Source organism: Mangifera indica, chromosome 15, assembly GCF_011075055.1.
Source record: "Mangifera indica cultivar Alphonso chromosome 15, CATAS_Mindica_2.1, whole genome shotgun sequence".
Classification (NCBI taxonomy): Eukaryota; Viridiplantae; Streptophyta; class Magnoliopsida; order Sapindales; family Anacardiaceae; genus Mangifera; species Mangifera indica.
Window position 1 is genome coordinate 3,224,585 of NC_058151.1, and position 22,299 is coordinate 3,246,883.

The following is a 22,299-nucleotide window of genomic DNA, read 5'->3' on the forward strand; positions in this document are numbered from 1 at the left end:
TTACGAAAGGCTAATCAGAAATGTTATGAAAAGAAAGCTTACTCAACAAATACTTTGAGATTAAGATTTTTTCTCATCAAAAAAAATTATACATATCTATTTTGAGTATATAAAAAGATATATATTTATATATATTATTATGTAATTAAATGATTTTAAATTAATAATAAAATAATACCTAATCACATAATGATATATATGAGCATATATTTATTTATGTAATTAAATTAGGTATGTATGATATTACTTATAAAAAAAAAGACACTTAGGAAATTTATTAAACACATTAAAAATTGGTTGGACTGCAACCGGAGATTGTCAAGAGTTGAAGTCTCCAACCCATTAATTAATTTTGTTGGCTTTCTTGGGCACAATAATAATAACATGGTGTTATGGTACATAATTTAAACTTTATGTCACTGCAATATAAGATCATCACAATGTACAAAAGTCCATCCCTTAATAGACGCTTATGCTTGATATATTGGTTTTGATGTGGTTGAATTTACACGGTTTGAGTTGTTTGTAAGGTGGAAAAATGGGCAGACGAGAAAAATTGTGGGTCACCTCGCTTAGGCCAGCGATGTACTGTTTACAGGTTATAAATTTTTCCTCGATGAGATTATTTGGTATACAGGGGAATACTTGATGCTTTTGTCATTTTGTTGGGGTCAATTATGAGAATTAAAATTAAATATCCGATTAAATATTTATATAATATATTATTATGTGATTGAATATTATTTTATCTTTAATTTAAATTTATTATATATCATTTAATTATATAATTAGATATTTAAAACGCGGTGATTTTTGCTTGATTAAGAAGAGGGGAAAGTTAGACTTACATTAATTAATTAATTTTCAAGTGTCCAAACAAATTTGTACAAAGTGGTATTTTGCATTCTTCAACCTCACAGCTCTTAAAAGAGTGGGGTGACCTTTAGGTAGAATATCTCCTTCTAGTACTCACAAATCCTGAAGTGTTTCCATTGCAACACTTGCCCACATTAACAACAAGTTTCTTCTCATGTTTGACAAGATGATAACATAATATGAGACCAAAAACAAAAGACATACATGGTTAATTTGCTTAAGAAACCAAATTTATTTCTTAAACACTTGCTTCCTTTCTGGTTCTTCTGCTTATGAGATCCAAACAGAAATTTTCAGAAAATAATTGTTGCCCATGTTGTGAAATGCTGAAGTTTTACTTTTTCACGTGTTGAATATATGATTGATAATGTCCTTTTCATTGAAATAATTTCCAAGCCCAAATTCTCCTTCTGCAAGCTGTTGATAGTCCATCAACCATGAACTATTTTCTTCTGAAGAAGACAGTCTTCCAAATTCACCATATTCTATTTCTCTGGCTGCTGAAAAATTCCATGGTGTATCATCCAGAAACGTCTCCGAGATGAAACTCAGCAACAGGTCTTCATCACTGTTTGGCTCCAATGACCTCGATTCGTCAGCTGAATAATTCTCAGTCGTCTGAGAGCTTGAATTATCACGACTTTTTATTGCTGCCGCCTCCTGCTGATCACCATTAACATCAAACTTTGCAGCTGCCTCAGGATTATCACTATCTTGTTTACTTATTTCTTGTTTATTCAGAGGCTCATGGGTGACCGGGTCAATTCCCATCTTAATAAGCTTCTTCTTGATGTGGGTATTCCAATGATTCTTGATCTCATTGTCAGTTCTTCCTGGTAATCTGGCTGCAATTTTTGACCACCTGAAAGTTAAAAAAAAAAAAAACAGTTCTTGTAACTCATTACATTGAGAAAACTAGAAAAAAAAAAAAAAATAGTAAAGTGGACCTATTGCCAAGGAGGGCATGGAGGTCAATAACAAGTTGTTCTTCGGCTTCATTAAGGAGGCCACGTTTAAGGTCAGGGCGGAGGTAGTTAGTCCAGCGGAGGCGGCAGCTCTTGCCGCAGCGGCGGAGGCCGGCGAGCTTGGGGACGGCACGCCAGCAGCAATGGCCGTGGGTGAGAAGGAAGGTGACCAATTTTTTGTCCTCCTCGGCTGTCCAAGGACCCTTCTTGACACCAAGTTTGTCACAACAAGGTTGCCTGCCCATTAATGGGGAGTTTAATTATACTATACTTTGAACAATAATGCCAACAATTTAATTAACCCCACTCCACCCACCTATTTATACTACTCTTCTTGCCTTCCTTTTGGGGGTTTCTCTTTTCTTTTATCTTCCACATTTTTCACTTTGATTATTTATCATCAACTTCACCACATGTCGTATAATAGACTTCAATAAAACTATATATATATATTTTTTTAATATACTATTTGATATATAGTTAATTTATTATTATGTTATTATATATTTTTTAATTAAATATAAAATAACATATAATTATATGATAATACATTATATAAATATTTATTTATGTATTTAAAAACGTGTACACAAAACATTACTCTTGTTCAAAGATAAAACTATGTGTACCAACTTTACGTACATAAATAAATGCATATTTATGTGTATTATCATGTTATTAGATAAAATAATATTTAATTACATCATGATATACATTTCAATCATATGATGACACATGTCAAATATATGTATATTTGTGTACTCAAAGTGATTTGGGTATGCATAATATTAATCTTGTGCCAATAATATTACAAATATAATTTAGGTACATATATGATGTGTCATTATATAATTAAATAATTTTAAATTAAAGATAAAGTAAAACTCAATCATATGACGATATATTATCTGTATACTTAAATTATATATAAAAAATATATATACATAATATTACAGTATTGCTCTTCATCTAAATTGAATTTCATAATAATTTAAATTTCAACAATTAAGGATATAATCATAAATATAAAACTAATTTGATCAAAATCTAAGGCTATTTTTTAGATAACATGCCAAATGTATTGTGATCATGACAAGAAAATGTGGGTTATTATAAAATTAATTAAAAAGGAAATTATTTGATTAAATAATAATAATAATAGTAATAAAAGAAAAAGGAATAATATGGGAAGGCTCCTCCGACGGGTGGGGAATGAAGTTGAGAAGATTGGGGCCCGCCATGAAAGCAGCCCAGGACCTAAATTTATGTATATTCCGTGGTGTTGGTGCCACGCTCCACTGAAGTAGGGCCCATGATAGTGAAGGTGGAAAAATGAATCATCCAATCACAAGGTTGGGCCTACACAAGTGAAGCTTCACGTTCTACTTTTCGTTATATAAAATTTAGTACAAACAAATTACTTAAGCATTACATCACCCATCCATCATCACCCACTGTATTATTAAGCAACCCAAATCCTATTAAAGAAAAAAAAATTAAAAAAAAACACAATATATTAGGAGCATAAATGTTATATTATAAATTGTTAGGATCATAATAGAATTATTAAAATATATAAGGTTAAATATGATATTTTCAGGAGGGTTTTAGAAATTAAAAAAAATTCAGGTGTGTTTTAAAGTTTTTAATGTTGTAATATGCTCCTTTATATTTTTAGGAAAAATAGTTACACTTACAAAAAAAATTTGAACAAAACACAATAAATTAAAAGTGTGTATACCGTATTATATAAACTATTGAGATAATAATATTATTTTCAAAATATATGAAAATGAATAAGATAATTCCTGGAGAAGCGATGCCACCATTGAGGTTTTCAAAAGATTTCGAGATTAATTTATGAGTTTTTAAATATTTTTAAAGGTTAAATTATCATGTTTATAACTTTGGGTTTGGTTCGTAAAAGAATTATTTACTTATTTTTTTTCAAAATTATCGGTATTTCTTTACTCAAAATGAGTTAAATATGAGATAAAAGAGATGACTTGAATTAGTGAAGAATTATGACTATGATATTAAGTATTACTTCGACAAAATAAATTTAGTCGCAAATGCCCTTAGTAGAAAAATGTTCTTGTCATAGTTGACGGTTTAGAGGGAGATTTAGTGATAAAATTACATTTTACTTGTCTCTTCCTTCAATTAGACTTTAAGTAATATAGAATTTTGTTGATCTTTGTAAATTTCTTGTTTTGACCATCATATACTCAAATGCCCTTAATAGAAAAATGTTCTTGTCATAGTTGACGGTTTAGAGGGAGATTTAGTGATAAAATTACATTTTACTTGTCTCTTCCTTCAATTGGACTTTAAGTAACATAAAGTTTTATTGATCTTTGTAAATTTCTTGTTTTGACCATTATATACTCAAGATTATCATCGTTTACATCATTAGTTTTTTTTTTTTCCAATAAAGTTTGATTTTAAATAGAAAAAGTTTTTTTTTATATCAATTAGAAGTAGAAAAAATTTTTTAAGGTGAACCTTAAGGGGGAAAATGTAATTTAATCTTTCACTTATTCTCACAAAAAATATCACAATTACATAGTTTTTTTTTTTTAATAACAAGAAACCTCGAAACAAATATACATATTTTAATATAACTTACAATGAATTATACCATAAGAAATGTGGGGGTTGTTGTTTTCTTATGTTTTAAATATAATGTGACACCAATAATGAAGGATATGTATCCATCAAATAAATGAGATAAACCCATTTATAACACATGCAACAAATAACTTTCATGTCAAATTTGGTGACTTGTAAATTGAAATATATTAAACTTTTATCCCTTATTTATCTTACCAACTAACATGATTGATTAACTTTTAAATAATGATAATTAATGCTCAAGTAAACCCCAATGACATAATTAAGTTATTTAATTATGAGTTTTTATGAACTAAAATTCTTTAAATCCAAAATGATGATGTGAAAAAGCAGAAGTATTTTAGTCTATTCAAGCAAATCGAATAAGATTGTTAAGATTAGAGCTATATTCGAGCTGAATCGAACTTTAATAGGGTGAAACTCGTTTTTGGCTCATTTTTTAGTAGACTTGGCTCAAGCTCATGAGCATAGAAAAACACTAGTTCGTGTTTGACTCGTTTTACGTTTTAAGAATTCATGATTGACTCATACTTAATTTAAGTTCGTGAGGATGAGTCAAATTTGGCTCGGGTTCACACGAGATATTCAGTTCAACTCCCCTAAATGATACCATTCCTTTTAAATTCTTTTTAATGATACAAGTTGTGCTCGACGTGCGAACCAAACACAACTTTTATTTGAATTTAGGTTCGGGTTTATTTTCTTTAATACTCCCCAACTCATATTTGGATTCGTGTTTGTATTCAAGCTCATTCAAGTAAAGTTTGTTTCAAACTCGAACAAGCTTACTTCGAATCCAGACTTAGTTAATACTATAAAGAGAAATCTTAAAACTACTTATAATTTTAATTTATTTAAGGAAGAAATCAAAATTTAATTGATTTCCATACAAACTTCTTATTTGAGTGTCTCCCTCTATTGATTGCCATTGACGTAAGCCATGGCTAAATATTAAGTAAAAATTATGACGTACTCTGTGAGTAGAGGCATCGTCATAAAGCTAAACCCATATTAAAAAATTATTATTATTTTGAAATACAATAAATTAATAATAAAATAAACATCAAACTGGGGAAAAAAATGGAAAATGATTGAGTTGAAGAATTGAAAAGCAGGATTAAAAGGGATGTCGGTTGGTTTTGATGGGTGAATTAGGAGTAAAATTGTCTCATTAGCTTTAATTGTACAAGCAGCAACCCCTCATTTGGCCTTTTTTCCACATTTCCTTCACAGTTTTAATGGAAAATTAAAAAAAAAAAAAAAACCCAAGAGAGAATTGCTGGACCTATAAGGAAAAAAATGTTGGGTTTGATTGATTTAGCGGCGGCGGACCCAAGGGCTGTCACGGAGTGTCACTTGATTCTCTAGGTTTTTTTGATAAGTAATATCTTAAGAAAATCGTATTTATGATAGAGTCTTAAATTTAAAAATTTTAATATTTTATCAATTTTATTAATTTTTTTAAATATAAAAAATATATTTTAGTATCCTTTTAAAGCTTAAAATTATTAATAAATTTTATTATTATTTAATTAATTTTATTATTTTTATTTTATATAATTTGACCCTTTTATATTATATCTTATTACCCGTCACGGATTGATTGATGGCTGGAGACTTGGACTAATGGGCAAAGCAATTGTTTTTGACTTGTATATAAAGCTGGTAAACCCAAAAAATGACCAAAAATTTTTCATAATGAGCATCGCATTCAGCTTGTATTTGTCATGTTGAAGGAATCTTTTCATTTCAATTTAATAATTTATGTAGAAAAGTATGGTGGTTTTTTTGTTCTTTTCTCCAGTGATAAGATGTAAACTGAGTCATCAATTTGGGGAATCTTACGTTATTTTGATTAATATTATATTTATTTTTTAATATTAATATAATCATATTGATTTATCATGTAACAAAAAAGTTCGATAATTTTTTAATGTTAAGATATTTTAAGAGCTCTTTAATCAATCAAACTTTAACTTCATTCTAATCAGACTCATTGATAAGATACCAAGGAAATGACAAGCTACAATACCAATGTTCGATCAGGTCATTTCCCCTTAGGTTAACCCAAATTGTTATTAGAGTATGTCAAATGGGTTGAGCCACCCCAGAGCTTGACCCAAAACACAATGAAAAAGCCTGGCTTGGTCTGATACTATTCATGCTCTATCAAAAAAAAGGTCCAGCCAGTAGTCATTGGGACTTAAAAATTTTTAGTTTTTTCTTTTTCTTTTGTCTATGTAAACCCACCTTCCAGCACTTTCTAAATCACATACATCCAGTTTAATTTCTCAATCTTTCACTCTCTCTCTACATTATTTTCTTTTAATCCCTTTCACGTTCAATATTTTCTTTATTCAGTTTAAAATTTATATCTGCAAAATCAACCATGGAGAAATTAAGTGTAGGGAAATGACGAAACAAAGAGAAGAGTGAATGACCTGAATTGGAGCTGCAAAATATGGCTATGGAATTGCATGTTAAGATGGATAGTTTTCTCTTGTGCAAAACTGAGAATGCCATCATTGATGTGGGTGGTGAAACTGAATAAAAAAAATAAAAAGGAAATGCATTAAAAGTGAAAGTTTACATGTATAATATGGAATCCTGAAAAAGAAAGTTGAGAGATAAGAAAGAAACAATGCATGGATTAAAATGGAAAAGAGTGTGTTAGATTTCTAACGACAAGTCGTGTGCAAAAGCAAAAGCTTTCAAAGAAATGGAGATGCGGGGTATCGATCCCCGTACCTCTCGCATGCTAAGCGAGCGCTCTACCATCTGAGCTACATCCCCTTACGATCCGGATTACCGAAGTTTAATAAATATAGAGAATCATATGATGTCAGATTTGTCAAAAGTCACATTTTTTTGCAGACTCTGTTCAAACGGCTGCTAAATAAGAGGCCATAAATTCCTTCATCAAGTGTGTGTTCACCTCATCACTGCCTAGCAATTATTTTTTACATGTGGATTATTTTTATCATCCACCCCTATTAGGCACGTCAATTAGGCTAGATCAAATGAAAGTTTGATACGAAGTACAAAAGAAAAGCACGACATAAAAAGATTCAGTCTCATACTGTAGCATACCAGGCTAAACTCATGAGCCTATTAGGTCGGGTCTTGCGCTTTAATATTAAGCCTATGGGCTGACCCAGCGTAACCTAATATTGTTTAAAAATAAAAATATTTTTTCCCTTCTTTCTGTCTTGTGGCAAAAGGCTTCCGCTACGAGGCAAAAGCCTTGGCCTCTTTAATTATATTTTAAAAAATTTTTTAATTAATTTATTTTTTCTCTATATCAACCAATTCAATTTTTCTTCATTTTTACTTTCATTTACAAATCTCTCAATCTCAATTATTTCATTATTTTTTCAATCTCATTTTCTCTCATAAACTCTCTTTCAAATAATAATTCTTTGTGTTTATAATTGTATTTTAATTTTAATTTTATTATTACAAAAGGATCAAATATCAAATAAATTTAATCAATTTGAATATTATCATAGTATATATTTATTTATGTTTTATAATTTATACAGTATATAAATTAATTTATTTATACTATATTATAATTTATAATTTTTTTATTATATAATCATGGTATTCCTCTACTATAAATAAGATATTATAAATAAAATATTCGGGGTATTGTCATCGGTTTTAATAATTGAAAAATAATTTATGTTTAAAAATTTTAAATAATTTTTTAAAATATATATTAAATGGGCTAGGCCGACCCATTTAAAGTCTGACTCGGTTAAGATCCATTATTATATGGACCGAGCTTTGGGTCTTTATTTATTAATGCCCAACCTGAAAGCCCATTACTGTTGGGGCTTCGGGCCCAGCTCAACCCATTAGCCAGATGGATAGAGCCGAAGCCGACTCAACCCAGCCTGACTCGACCCATTGACACCTTTAACCCCTATGTTTTAACGTAAACTATGGTCTTAGCTAGCTTGCACATAAGAACTCAAATTTGATATCATATTAGAATTCTAAATATAAGGTATGAAATTTTAATCTCACATTAGAAAGTATGAGTTTATATAACCTTAAACTCTTCAATCTCAATAACTAGTTTTTGAGATATGATTCTCTTAAGATTCGTATCATTTAATATTAGAATTAGTACTATATCTCTCAATTATAATCGTATGTGTAGATGATAATACTAGTTTTATAATGTTCACCCGAGACTATGCTTATCAAGATAAAATAAGCAAAACAAGGCATACCCTGCTGTCCTATTAAATCAAAGGTGAGGGCTTAAGCTTATCAAGATAAAATAAGCAAAGCAAGGCATACCCCGTTATCCTATGAAATCGAAGGCTGGATGGTATCTTTACCCCTATTATGCACAATCAAACCACGTGGACGCCGAGATTATAAAACAATCGTGCACCAGATGGGTACCTTCACCTTTGTAGTGTACAGCTAACCCATATAAATGTCAAAACCGCGAAACATAGTGGTATATTAAGATCTCGAGTGTTATCCTAAGTTTATCTACATTTGGTTGAATGTTTTAGTTTTGGAAAAACAGATTTCTTACATATAAAAAAAGTGATAATATTTCAAAATAAAAATTTTAACGGTGAGATCGGTCTTTACAGCGTACCTTAAAGATCATTTAGTACTCAAAATGTTCCAGTTGCATTAGATATTCAAAGTGACTAACACAGATATTCTATCCATCTGCCCATCCTTTCCAAAAACGATGAGGATTCTCCAACTACCAAGCTTCGGTTCTTCACTAGCAATCCACTGTGCTTCAAGAAAAAAGAAAAGGAGAATACGAGAACAGCAGAAACAGAATCAAATTCTAAAAGACAAGAGAAACATTTTATCCTCTTACCCCAAATCATCCCCAACTCCACTGCTACTCACCCACAAACCCTTGCCCCAAACTAAACTTCAGGCCCTTGACACTGTCGTTAAAGATCTCGAAGCCTCTATTCAGAAAGGCATTACCATAGACACTGGAATCTTCTCGTCGCTACTCGAAGTATGCTACCAATTAAAGTCCATTCATCACGGAATTAAGCTTCATAGTCTCATACCCACCTACCTTTTAAGCAAAAACGTGGGTGTTTCGGCAAAACTGTTGAGGTTATATGCCTCCTGCGGCAATGTTGATAAAGCTCATCAACTGTTCGATCAAATGCCGAAGCGGGATTCTTTTGCATTTCCGTGGAATTCGCTTATATCAGGGTACGCTGAACTGGGTCAATATGAAGATGCCATAGCGCTTTACTTTCAAATGGAGGAAGAGGGTATTAAACCAGACCGGTTTACGTACCCTCGTGTTTTGAAAGCTTGCGCTGGACTTGGGTCAATTCAGGTTGGTGAGGCGGTGCATCGTGGTGCGGTTCGATTTGGATTTGGTTATGATGGATTTGTGCTTAATGCGCTTGTTGATATGTATGCAAAATGTGGTGATATTGTTAAGGCTAGAAGGGTTTTTGACAAGATTGATAATAAGGATTTGATTTCTTGGAATTCAATGTTGATTGGCTATATTCGACATGGGCTTTTGATTGAGGCATTGGATATTTTCGGTGGGATGGTGAGAAATGGGTTTGAGCCGGATTCAGTGGCTATATCAGCCATTCTTGCTAATGTGTCGTTAAAGATTGGTGTTCAAATTCATGGGTGGATTCTTAGGCGTGGAGTTGAATGGAATTTTTCTATTGCTAATTCTTTGATTGTTTTATATTCGAATAGTGGAAAGTTAGATCGATCAAGTTGGTTATTTGATCACATGCCGGAGAAAGATGTTGTGTCATGGAATTCTATAATTTCTGCTCATTGTAAGGATCGTGAAGTGTTAATGTATTTTGAGCAGATGGAGAAAGATGGTGTTTTGCCGGATAATATCACATTTGTGTGTTTACTATCAGCTTGTGCACATTTAGGCTTGGTGAAGGATGGAGAGAGATTGTTTTCGGTTATGAGAGAGAAGTATGGAATTAGCCCGAGGTTGGAACACTATGCATGTATGGTGAATCTGTATGGACGAGCAGGAATGATCGATGAGGCTTATGCTATGATTGTAGAGAAGATGGAGGTTGAGGCTGGTCCAACTGTGTGGGGAGCATTGTTATATGCTTGCTATTTGCGCGGGAATGTAGAGATTGGGGAGATTGCTGCTCAAAAGCTTTTTGATTTGGAGCCTGATAATGAACATAATTTTGAACTTTTGATAAGGATTTATCGCAATGCAGGTAGGTTGGAGGATGTTGCAGAAGTAGAAAAAATGCTATCAGATAGAGGGTTGAATTGGTGAATTGCCATGTACAGTCAAGTTTGATACTGAGCAGCAAGAAACAAAAGTCGCACTTAAATCTATGGCCCGGCAAAGAGGAAGACTGAGTTGTTTTACAAGGGTTAAACTCAAATTTAGCCGGTGATTGATATCCTGGTTACAGATGAAACACCACGGTGCTTTTTATCTTCGTGATCATCATTTTTTGGATTCTGGGAAGATTTTAGTTGCGCAAGGATTCACCAGGTTATTTGCTGTTCCCAGGAGTATCATTATACAAAAACTTAGAAGCCTCAAGGGAAATGCAAATGTATTGACTACAGAAAACTCCTGAAGCACAAGAAAAATTTAATAATGGGAGCAAGTTAGTCTGTAAATGTGTAATATAAGAGGTTAAACCGAAAAGGAAATGTAGCATATATACTTGATGTTTGCATTCACATGATTCTTTTGTGAAAAAACGAAAAAACACTCATCTTATTGCCTCACTAACTGAAATGTAAAAGAAGAAAGGAAGAAATGAATGGTGTGGTCTTCGGTCTCTTTGTATCAAGGGATGACAACGGGGAGGGGCAGGGCGAATATCTTATTTTCCGTCTCCATCCCGGCAAGGTATTTTAGTCCCTTCCCTCAGCCGATTCTTGTTATGAGAATTACAATGATATTTTGTTCTTTTCTTGTGGGAAAAAATCTCCTTTCCATACTTTATTTACGGAAAAAAATTCTCTTTTTGTATTTTCTAAATACAATATAAATATATTAAACAACAAAATTAATTAAAATTAGAACTAATATATTTCAAATATCACATATAACATATGTTAACTATTTTAATATATACAATAAAAACATAAATAATTTAAAATTATATATATTAGTATTTTAAGTGAATATATTAATATAAATAGACGAGATAAAAGAGGAAAAAAACACATATATCTTTATCTCTTATTATAAAGATATTTTTGGTTCTTATCCTTATCTCATAATTTATTTTTATTTAAGAATTTTCTCTATTAAGGTCTTAGAGAATCAAAGATTCTAAATTTAAATCGAAATTATTATCTCTTTTTGTATACAAATTTATCAGCCCAGTTTGTTTGATGGGTTACTGGACTGATGGACAGTTTATTGTAATTATTAATTCTAGTATTTTCATAAAATTTGAGCAAATTAAAAGGCTAATTCTTCATTTCAATTAATTTGAAATGGCATGAGCATGAAAAGACTCCGAAACTACTCACTTTTTTATTCTTATGCTTTTACAAAAGTTATAAGACCCATTTACATTAATAAGTGTGTCTCTCATCTTTTTCAGGTTTCACATCTTAAAGTGGACCTTGTAAAAAGCTTCCCATCTATCATCATAAGAGATTTTGTTGTCTATCGTTTACATTAATTGCATAATGAGTAAAAGATTCGGATAATTATGAGGAATTTTTGTTTTTTTTTAAATTATATTCGAATTAAATTATTTTTTTGAGAGGGATAAAGTAAGTTTAATCTCGAATTTATAATTATTAAATTAAATAAATTAAAAATTTTATTTTAACATTTCATATATTTGAAATTTACTTTTTTACCATCTAAACCAGGGCAGAAACATAATTTGAAAAATAACTTTGAAATTGAACATTCATTTTCATGTACGGCCGGTCATCACGGCACGGGATTGCCTTGACAGTTGATTCCTCAGGTTTTCAAATTCAACATGCTGGTGGTTCTCAACAATCTAAGCCATGATTTCCGATTAAGGTCATGTTTAGGCTGCTGCTACAAACAACAGCCGCTACAGCTACAGGTTATTTTAAGATTTCCCACCCAAAAGTCAAGAACTGAAATCAAAGCGGTGAATCTAAGAGTCAACAGATTAGTTATACTTATGTCGGTAGCCCTACATGAGTAACCACATTTGTCGGACAAAACAAACTAATTTAGTTTACACTGTCATGTGCCCACATTTGAATTTTCATTTCATTCATAAATTTACTGATATCACAAATCTTATAATATATAAAAATATTTTAGAGAAGTGAATAATAATAATAAAATAATACTAGTGAGTAATATTATGTGTACTGAGTATATCGCTTTTATGTATATAAACAAGTTTATATATAACGTGTTATTATATAATTAAATGTTAATTTATTTTTAATTCAAAATTAATTAACCATTTAATGACACACTATCAATATGAATACTTAAAGTGGGTATGTATATTTTTATTGCTTTAACATTAAAATGAATCAATAAAACTATGCACACAAATATTTTTGATATATAATTCGGGTACATAAATAATCTGTCATTATGTAATTAGATAATTTTAAATTAAAGATAATATAACACTCAATCATATATAACACATCATTTGTATACTCAAATTATGTATAAAAAATATGTATATATAATATTATTCAAAATAAATTTAGTTTAATGATATATATACTCAAAATTAATAATGAGGTTTTGAATTCAATCCCAATAATAAATTAATTTTTTATATCGATCAGGTCAATCCCACTTTTTACCTCAAGCCAATCGAATGGTTCAAACAATTGTATTTTATCTACTAAAATAGACAAAATCCTATTTATTTAACAAAAAACTGATTCTATTTTTTAATCGGTAAGACCAATGTTTTCAGAATTAGATTAAATATCAATTCGGTGGAGGGGATAGTTTAATCTAATCAATAGTTAAACTGTTTGATCGATAATCAGACTAATTAATTATTTAAAAATAATATTTAAAATAATTTTACGTAATTTATCATTAAGTATATAACATAAATTATTTTAATATTTAAAATAAACTCAGTTATGGTACATATACTTAAAATTGATAGATGAAGTTTTATGTTTATGATACGAACCTTAGAAAAATTACACTTCAAAAGCTAACTATTGAGATGGGAGAGCCCAAGATTATATAAACCTTACACTAGTTGTTCATACTTTCTAATATGAGATCCAAATCTCATACCTTATACTTGAGATCTTAACATATCACCATGCTCCATAGCCCTGACGTCCACACAGGGGCGAAAACTATAGTGCCGATGTCACCACCCGTACCGCACGATTGTAACTGGGAGATATGATGATGACTCTAATATCAAATGATACGAACCTTAGGAGAATCACACCTTAAAAGCTAGCTATTGAGATAGGAGAGCTCAAGACCATATAAACTCTATACTAGTTATCCATATTTTTCAATGTGGGATTCAAATCTTATACCTTGTACTTGAGATCCTAACCGTTTATGTTTTAAAAATTAATTTAAAAAAATTAATTTTTTATGTTAATAGGTTTAAATCCAATTTTTTATTCGTTCCAACCATTTGAGTCAAATTATTTAATCCAATTTAATTTTAAAAAAGTTTTTAAACAAATCAAAATTGTTTTTATTTGAGAATAATAGTCCAACCAATCGAAACCGCTGATCCAATAAGGTTTATCAATTCCCAAAATAAATTGAAGGTAAATTTAAAAACAAGACAATACAAAAGGAAATTCCTTTAAAAAAAAAAAGAAAGTGGGGTCATTAGCCCCGACTAGCCCTTTTTTTGCGACTTAATGGGCTTTTTTTTTTTTTTTTTAAAGCTTGTTGTATGCCTAATTAATTCATTGCTTCGTCACCTAATTCATACAAACAGTTGCCCATTGGCCTTTGCCCAAGTCCTTATAAGGGCACACACTTCCACTCTCATTTCTCAGAATCCCATTTCAGCCCTCCGAGAAACCAGAAAGTCTTTCGGCATCTGAAATCATGGCAAAATCTACTTCTCTTTTGTTACTTCTCTCCCTATTATTCTTCACTACCACAGCCATGGCCGCCGCCACCACTAAGCGCTCTGCAGACACAACCTTTATTAAAACCTCATGCAAATCCACCACTTACCCCGCTCTCTGCGTGCAGTCTCTCTCCACCTACGCCTCCACAATCCAAAAAAGCCCACGCCAGCTTGCTCTCACGGCCTTGTCTGTGAGCCTGACGAGGGCACAGTCCACTAAATCATACGTCACAAAGCTGAAGAAGTTCAAGAACCTGAAGCACAGGGAGGTTGAAGCCATTGCAGACTGCCTGGAAGAGATGGGCGACACCGTGGATCGGCTCAGCAAGTCGGTGCAGGAGTTGAAGCACATGGGTCAAGCCAAAGGTCAAGACTTTTTGTGGCACATGAGCAATGTGGAGACCTGGGTCAGTGCGGCTCTCACTGATGAAAACACTTGCGTTGATGGGTTCGCTGGCAAGGCCTTGAATGGGAAGATTAAGGATTCTATTAAAGCTCAAGTTGTTAATGTTGCTCAAGTTACTAGCAACGCTCTGGCCTTGATTAACAAGTTTGCTGCAACACATTGAGCGGCCATGGATGTGGGTGAAAAAGCTCCAAGTTTTTGATCCATGGGTTGGTTTTGATGTACAAATTAAGTTTGTTTAATAGTGTTATGTATGAAATATTAGTGTTTCGATTTGAGCACTGGTTTTATGCTGGGTTTAGTTATCTTTCTCTTTCATGATCTGATTGATTAAGACCACATCTTACTTTTGTCTTTGTCAGTCAAAAAATATCCCTTGATTGACGGCATAAGTTGATATGAGCCGAAGAATAAACATCATGTAATTAGGAGATAATCATAATTAATGGTAATTAAAAAGAGACAGGGAAGAGTGATTTCATTTCTTAATCGAAGTTAAACATTTCATAATAGCACACTTGGTTGTCACTGAGTGGGCGGTGTATATTATAAAGGAGGTGGGGTTGGCAAAAGAGGGGGTGGAGATAAGGAAGAAGAGCAGACAAAGAGGACTTTGTGTGGGGACTAAGTCTGAAAAGTGATCACGTGAGTGGGCTTTTATCTCCATAGTGGCAATTTATTTATACATTGAAATGAATGGCGATAGGGCCAAAGGGATGGCCTGCGCATGGATGCCGGAATTGGAAATCTAACCAAATAAAATAAAATAATTAAAATAAAATTATGTCACAATCAATAAATATAAATATATATAATTACATAATTTTAAATAAAAAATAAAATTTCATATAATTATATAATAATATATTATTATTTATATTCATTATTTGCGTACATGTTATTGATAAATTACAATAACATATTACTTCGATATTTTGCAAGTGGGCAGAAGGGAGATGACCGCACGCCACCAATTACCACACTGTTAAGTCAAAATCTATTTAAAAATAATGACGTAAAAGTAAAATAATAATTTTATTATATGTTAATTTAAATTTTTTTTATCAAATCTAAACATTTTAATTATGATAATTTAATATTTATAAAACTTTAAAAATTTATAAATTAATTTGTAAAATTTTTTTAAACTCTATATATTTTGAAAATATTATACGACTCTAATAGTGGTAATATAACATCTATACCCATTTTTTGTTACATTTTGTTCAATTTTTTATAAAGATAATTGTCATTTTTGAAACTGTAGGGGGGATACTTGAGTTCAGGAGAAAAACTTATGTTCAGGTCTCACTTATTGAATGTTGTAGGCGTCTAAATATCAATCTCCAAATTCTCATTGCAGACTTGAGTTTTCTCGATCTCGATCTAGCTGTTGTTTTCATCTTCTTGTTATTTTAGTAATATGAGTTTCTTTTCATGCTGTAATTTAGTTGTTTCTTCCTCTACATGATTTGGTTCAAGTAGAGGGAAACAAAAAAGAAGCATAAATAAACATGTATCCATCGTTGCACAACTGATGCAACCCTTCGTTGGAAACCAAAAGGAAGATTATTTAATTTAATAGAGAAGAAAGCAGGTTAAAAGAAGAACTATCACCAATAAAACTTTCTAACTTCAAACAATCATATTCAAAGAACATTGATTTCTCCAAGTCTATCGAACTATCAACAACAATAATTAACCTACATAGAAACCTAACTCAAGCATCTTAACACACAGCAAACTAGTATGCAACACAAAACTGTATGAATAGTTTAGGCCAAAAGACTTGCTCCCGCCCAAGGCTAGGTGTAATCCGAAACTCATACCTGCTAACTTTAAAAGACCCAAAGTTCCACCTATGAGTTAATTTTTGTTAAAATTTTTAGTTAGAGTTAAAGTAAAATCGTTATTTTAATAATAATATTAAAAAAACATATAATTCATTATATTTTTCTCTTAGGTTTTAAAAATTAACAACTTTACCACTGCTTAAAGTTTTCAAGCTTTGAAAAGTAATATCCCCCCCCTAAAAAAAAAAACCTAAAGTTTTTTCCTTTCTCTCTCCAACCACCAACAATGACGCTTTGAACCCATAAGACTCCCACCACTAGATCTTTGACGACGATAAGACATAATTGCTCATCAACGATAATGAGACATCGTTTCCAAACGAATCAACAAAGATGCGTCAATTTAGACGAATCGACACGTCTTTGTCTATTCATCTGAAATCAATGAAGACGTGTATTTGTCGATTCATCTGGAATCGACGAAGACGTGTTTTTGTTGATGAGAAATTGTGTCGAACAGACGAAGATCTGCTAGCCAAAGTTTCATGGGTTGAAAGCATCATTGCCAGTGGCCAGGAGGTTGAGAAAAAAAACTCTAGGTTTTGGGGGGGAGGGGATGTTACTTTTTAAAGTTTGAAAATTTTAGACAGAGATGAAATTGTTAGTTTTTAAAACCTAGGAGGGAAAATTTAATGAATTATATGTTTTTTAATATTATTGTTAAAATGACGATTTTAGCCTTAACCATAACTAAAAATTTTAACAGAAATTGACTCATGAGTAAGATTTTGAGTTTTTGAAAGTTGATAGGTATGAGTTTGAGATTACACCTAACCTTGGGAGGGAATAAGTCTTTTGGACAATAGCTTATGGTAATTCTCAAAAAAGAATAATACTATATGTATTTATTTTGAGTATATAAATAAATGCATATTTATGTATGTTATCACGTGATTGAGTGTTCCTTTATTATTAATTCAAAATTATCCAATCACATTATGACACATATCAAATGTGTATATATTTAACGTAGATACGTATAGTTTTATTAGCAAATATAAATAAATAAATAAATAAATAAATAAATATATATATATATATATATATATATATATATATATATATATATATATATATATATATATATATATATATATATATATCCAATTATTATTATCTACAGCCAATGAGTTGGGTCGCATTTGCTCTTGGAGTTTACTGAGAAAGGAGTTGGCATTAAGAGGTGAGTCAAGGCCGGCCGCTGGGGCTGGTGGATGGGGTTTCATCCACTCCTGATCTTGAGATTGAAGTTTGGAGATGAAGAAGGAAGGGGCTTTCTAAAGAGCTTTAATAGGTGTAGTGAGATGAAGATTAGTGAAGAAGACGGATTAAATGAAAGTTATTTAGGTAATTTAAAAAAAAAAGAGTTATTTCAGTAATTTCATCTTAAAGGAATATTTTAAAGGTATGAAAATGTTGTATTTAAAATGAAAGAGTGACAAATTGTCATTACGAAAAAGTACCAGTAGGGAACAAGAGTTCAACCTTTCAAGTAATTTAAATGTCCTGTGTTCCCAGAACTTTAACTCCACTTGTGGTGGTGGAGGGACCGAATTATAGGTGAGGCTGAATTCCCATTCCGTCATTCAAGGCGGCACGGCTCTGCTTTTGTCTTTCAATTCTATCACCTTAATTTTATCTTTGAATTGTTGATAATTGACTCATCATATTATTACTACTGTTGCTTTCATAACATAAGGACAACGTTATCTTTTTCTACTAGGATACAGAGCATATAATCAACTATGAGATAACATGAGAATGTTGAATGGTCAAATGTCTATTTGCACCCTATGTTTGATAAAATGACCTGTTTTTACTCTTTAAGGGTGTGTATGTATATTATTTCATCTAAATATTATAATAATAGTATAATTAATTGTCATATAATTCTTAAAGTTTAAAATATTACAATAATACCCTAATTAGAATAAGCGGTGAACAATAATATTATTTATTTTATTTGTTGTGATTATTTATTTTATTTATTTCATGCACTCTCAAGCTCGTGCAATTGTTCCATTTGTACCAATCATAGGTGTCCCAACTATTGGCCTTTATAGTAGAACTATTGAAAGTTGATCATGTCTTACTTGTAAAATAGGACAAGATGGAATATAAAGCCAAGAGTTTGATCTAAATCTATCTGGAAGACTCAATTTTGACCAATGCTATGGATTTGAATATAGCCAAGAGTTTACGACAATAAGTTATAATCTTTATATATGAGTAAGTCTTTGGTTAATATTTTGTTTTATCATAACCTTGTTAAGATAGGTGCCCTAGATCTTATCAAATTTGACATTTACAATTATAATTTTATAATTATTTATTAATAAAAGATTTATTATTATTCAATTTATATATATTTTATAATAATATAATCAAATAAATAATTTATCTTTAAGATGATAAAACTGTAATAAGAGAATCAGATGATTGATTGTGAGAGCCTTACATATACATTAATTGAAAATTATAACGAAACTTAATAGGTGAAAGTTTTACGGTGAACTAAATTTTGAATGGGAATAAGTTTTTTGACCTTTTTTGAAATTTCAAAATACTAAACATGCTTAGAATGTTGCGTATGGTTGAAAAGTTTCATAAACCAGTCAAAATTTTCTTTTGAAGAGAGCACATGAACAACAGCTATAACTAACGCCACTACATTGTGGCGTGATTGGAGAAAAGAAGAATAGCTGACCATCAACATTCTAGCTATGAAAATGAAAGAGAAACAGCTGACCTTTATTTGCCTCCATTCCTTCTATGCATGTGCATGGATGAATCTAATAGATGTGGAAACATACATTTCCGTTAATTAAGCCATCATTATGCGATAATATGGAAGTCAATTTGAAATATATCTTGTACTTCTTTATCTTCCACCTACTAATTTTTATATATACAATCATGATTATCAGTATTATATGATATACGATACGTGTTATAAAATATATTAAATTAATATAATTAATTAACGTATTATATAATATTATATATATCTTACAATATAATATATATTATCGATATGAATTTATATATTTTTTAGAAAAAATGATGTTATAGTAAAGATGTATATAAAAATTTTAAAATTTTTAAAAGTATTTGTGATATTTTTCAAAATGATGATATGTTATTTAAATTTTTTTTATCATTTTATTATTTTAAAATTGTATTATATGATATGATACTTAATATACTATGCAAAAAATTTAATTTTTTAATACATAATAGAATAGACGATTTTACTTCTATGTACACTACCACAAGGGAGGTTTATTCACGATTTCACGTGCTGCTTGCCATTAACTCGCATTCTTCTACGTCCAAATCGATGCAGTCATTTCACATGGAAAGATCAAAATATTCGACCTACAATAATAATATATATCACTCAATGCCCCTTCCTAAATATATGTAAGATCAGATGTGACCTTTATAACATGGCCTTTGGGTTTTTTTGGGGCATCCCTTATTAGTATTAATGGTCAGAGGAGTGTGTGATTTGGTTCAAATTATAAGATTGCATTAAACTGTTAAAAATTATGATTTAATTTGGTTTATAAAACAGTTTCGTTTGAATTAATAAATTAAAAAAAAGTTTATAGTTTAAGTGATTTTCTAACCAAATTAAATCGTAAATTATATTTTTTTAAAATACATATATATAAAATTATATTTGACAAAATTTTTTAATAATCAATTAGATATATCACTTATTTTTTATATTTATTTTGTTTTTTTTACATGTTTATTTTATATTTTAAAAAACTATAATTCAATTATTATTTATTAAATATGATATGTTTATAAATAAATGATTTTTAACAAATTTAAATTGTAATTTAAACTCGACTAAATCAGACAAAACCATATTTTTTTGGATCAATTTAATTTAATTTAAACCCTAAAATTGTTTAATTTATTTTTTTTCCAAACTGTTCTATTTTTACTTTGGTTTAAAAAATTTTTTAAACTACACTAAATTGACCCTACAAACCCTTACAAATGATGAAATTAATTAAAATAGCTGACCGCAAATCTTAAATTTAGGCAATTTAAAAAAAAAAAAAGGGATTCTACCTGAAGTAGAGCTAGTTCTGTTAGTCCCAAGCGATCGCATATATAATATCTATGTATATTATATACCTAGAAATATGGGGACCAAAAAAAAAATGAGACAAGATTGAAGTCACACTCTTAATACAAAAGATTTTCTTTTTCATTTTTAAAAGCCACTTCTGGTTACAACAAGCCATGTAATTCAGAAATATTAAACAGAACTGAATATCTATCTCTATAAACTTTCTGGCTAAAAGAAATAAAAGAACAACACACCAAAAACTATTAATAGGTAGAAATTCAGTTGTAATATTTAAGATTACTGTTGATAAGAGCCAAAGAGTTGCTTGTCTGCCTAGCAAGATTCACAACGCTCTTTCTGATTTTGTTCTTCACAGATTTGCTAACCTTCCCTTCGTCAATTCCATCTGTGCAAGTGCTCTCATTTGTTATGGCAGCGCTAACCCACGTTTTTATATTATCTATCTGAAACTCAAGATTCGACCCAGATCCTAAATTCCCAATTTCGTCCAATGAATCCTTCAGCTCATCAACGCTGTCGCCAATTGCATCAATGCAATCTTTCACAATTCCTTCTTCTGCAGAACTCAGCCCTCCTTGCTTCTTTATGCTCGATACTAGAGCAGAAGTGTTACGGGCGGTCCTTAGCGCTACCTTCAAGGAGGTTTTGCAGAGCTTTAAAGGGTCATTTTTTATTTTATTGTAATAGGGTTTGAGACTGTTGTAGCAGTCATTTGGATAGGTTGTTGAATTGCAGGATTTGAGGATGTAGATTTTGTAGGTGTTTGAAGAAGTTTTATCAGTTGAAGCTGCAACAACCGCCGTTTGCATATAAGAAATGAGGAAAAAGAAGGCGAGGAGAAATGAGGATTGGAATATTTTGCAAGTTTTTGCTTCCATCGCTCTAGCTATATCAGAAAGTAATCTTTCTAATATTTATGAGAGTATGTAGAGAAGATGTCAATTTATAGGGAGATCATTTTCAGATGGGAAATCACTATTTTCTTTTGCGTGTTTTCCCATGAAGCAACTTATTGAAATAGACTCTTGAAATATAATAATAGAGATTAAGGAATATTCGAGTGTTGATTTTGAGATCGTGATAATTATGATGATCTGTAAATACTTAATTTCAGATCTTGCACATTGACAGAAGTTGAAGTCGGCTGAGCAAGCTTAAGAATGGCATGACAAAGAGATCAAGCAAGCTATTTGTGCGCTTTTTTTATTTCAAAATTTTGTTTTGTCTAGTGTGAATGTGAAAGAAAATACATTATATTTTGCAAGCTGTACAACAGCAGCTACCTGGGATTTGTACGAACAAATTCAAATTATAATTATGGAATTTGTAAATATTTGTGAGCACTTATTATGCCTTCTCAATCTCTTGCAGTGATTTGCTT

The 22,299-nt window shown here is 30.8% G+C and overlaps 4 protein-coding genes and 1 non-coding gene across 5 annotated transcripts; 2 read left to right on the forward strand and 3 right to left on the reverse strand.

Moving 5' to 3' along the window:
* Nucleotides 1-881: 881 nt before the first annotated feature.
* LOC123198199 (MYB-like transcription factor ODO1) lies at nt 882-2,174 on the reverse strand. Its single transcript, XM_044612855.1, has 2 exons — nt 1,824-2,174; nt 882-1,738 (listed from the first exon to the last, which is right to left on the reverse strand). Exons 1-2 carry the CDS (start codon nt 2,084-2,086, stop codon nt 1,219-1,221), a joined length of 783 nt encoding a protein of 260 aa, XP_044468790.1. The 5' UTR covers nt 2,087-2,174; the 3' UTR covers nt 882-1,218.
* Nucleotides 2,175-7,195: 5,021 nt separating this feature from the next.
* On the reverse strand, nt 7,196-7,268 carry TRNAA-AGC. The gene has a single exon. It is a non-coding gene; the product is annotated as a tRNA-Ala (tRNA).
* Nucleotides 7,269-8,975: 1,707 nt separating this feature from the next.
* LOC123197444 (pentatricopeptide repeat-containing protein At4g25270, chloroplastic) lies at nt 8,976-11,234 on the forward strand. Its single transcript, XM_044611758.1, has one exon. It carries the CDS (start codon nt 9,199-9,201, stop codon nt 10,765-10,767), a length of 1,569 nt encoding a protein of 522 aa, XP_044467693.1. The 5' UTR covers nt 8,976-9,198; the 3' UTR covers nt 10,768-11,234.
* Nucleotides 11,235-14,389: 3,155 nt separating this feature from the next.
* Nucleotides 14,390-15,232, forward strand: LOC123197409 (21 kDa protein-like). Its single transcript, XM_044611709.1, has one exon. It carries the CDS (start codon nt 14,524-14,526, stop codon nt 15,115-15,117), a length of 594 nt encoding a protein of 197 aa, XP_044467644.1. The 5' UTR covers nt 14,390-14,523; the 3' UTR covers nt 15,118-15,232.
* Nucleotides 15,233-21,013: 5,781 nt separating this feature from the next.
* LOC123198357 (pectinesterase inhibitor 4-like) lies at nt 21,014-22,065 on the reverse strand. The gene has a single exon (XM_044613049.1). The coding sequence runs from the start codon at nt 21,794-21,796 to the stop codon at nt 21,176-21,178; it is 621 nt and encodes a 206-aa protein (XP_044468984.1). The 5' UTR covers nt 21,797-22,065; the 3' UTR covers nt 21,014-21,175.
* Between the last annotated feature and the right edge of the window lie 234 nt (nt 22,066-22,299).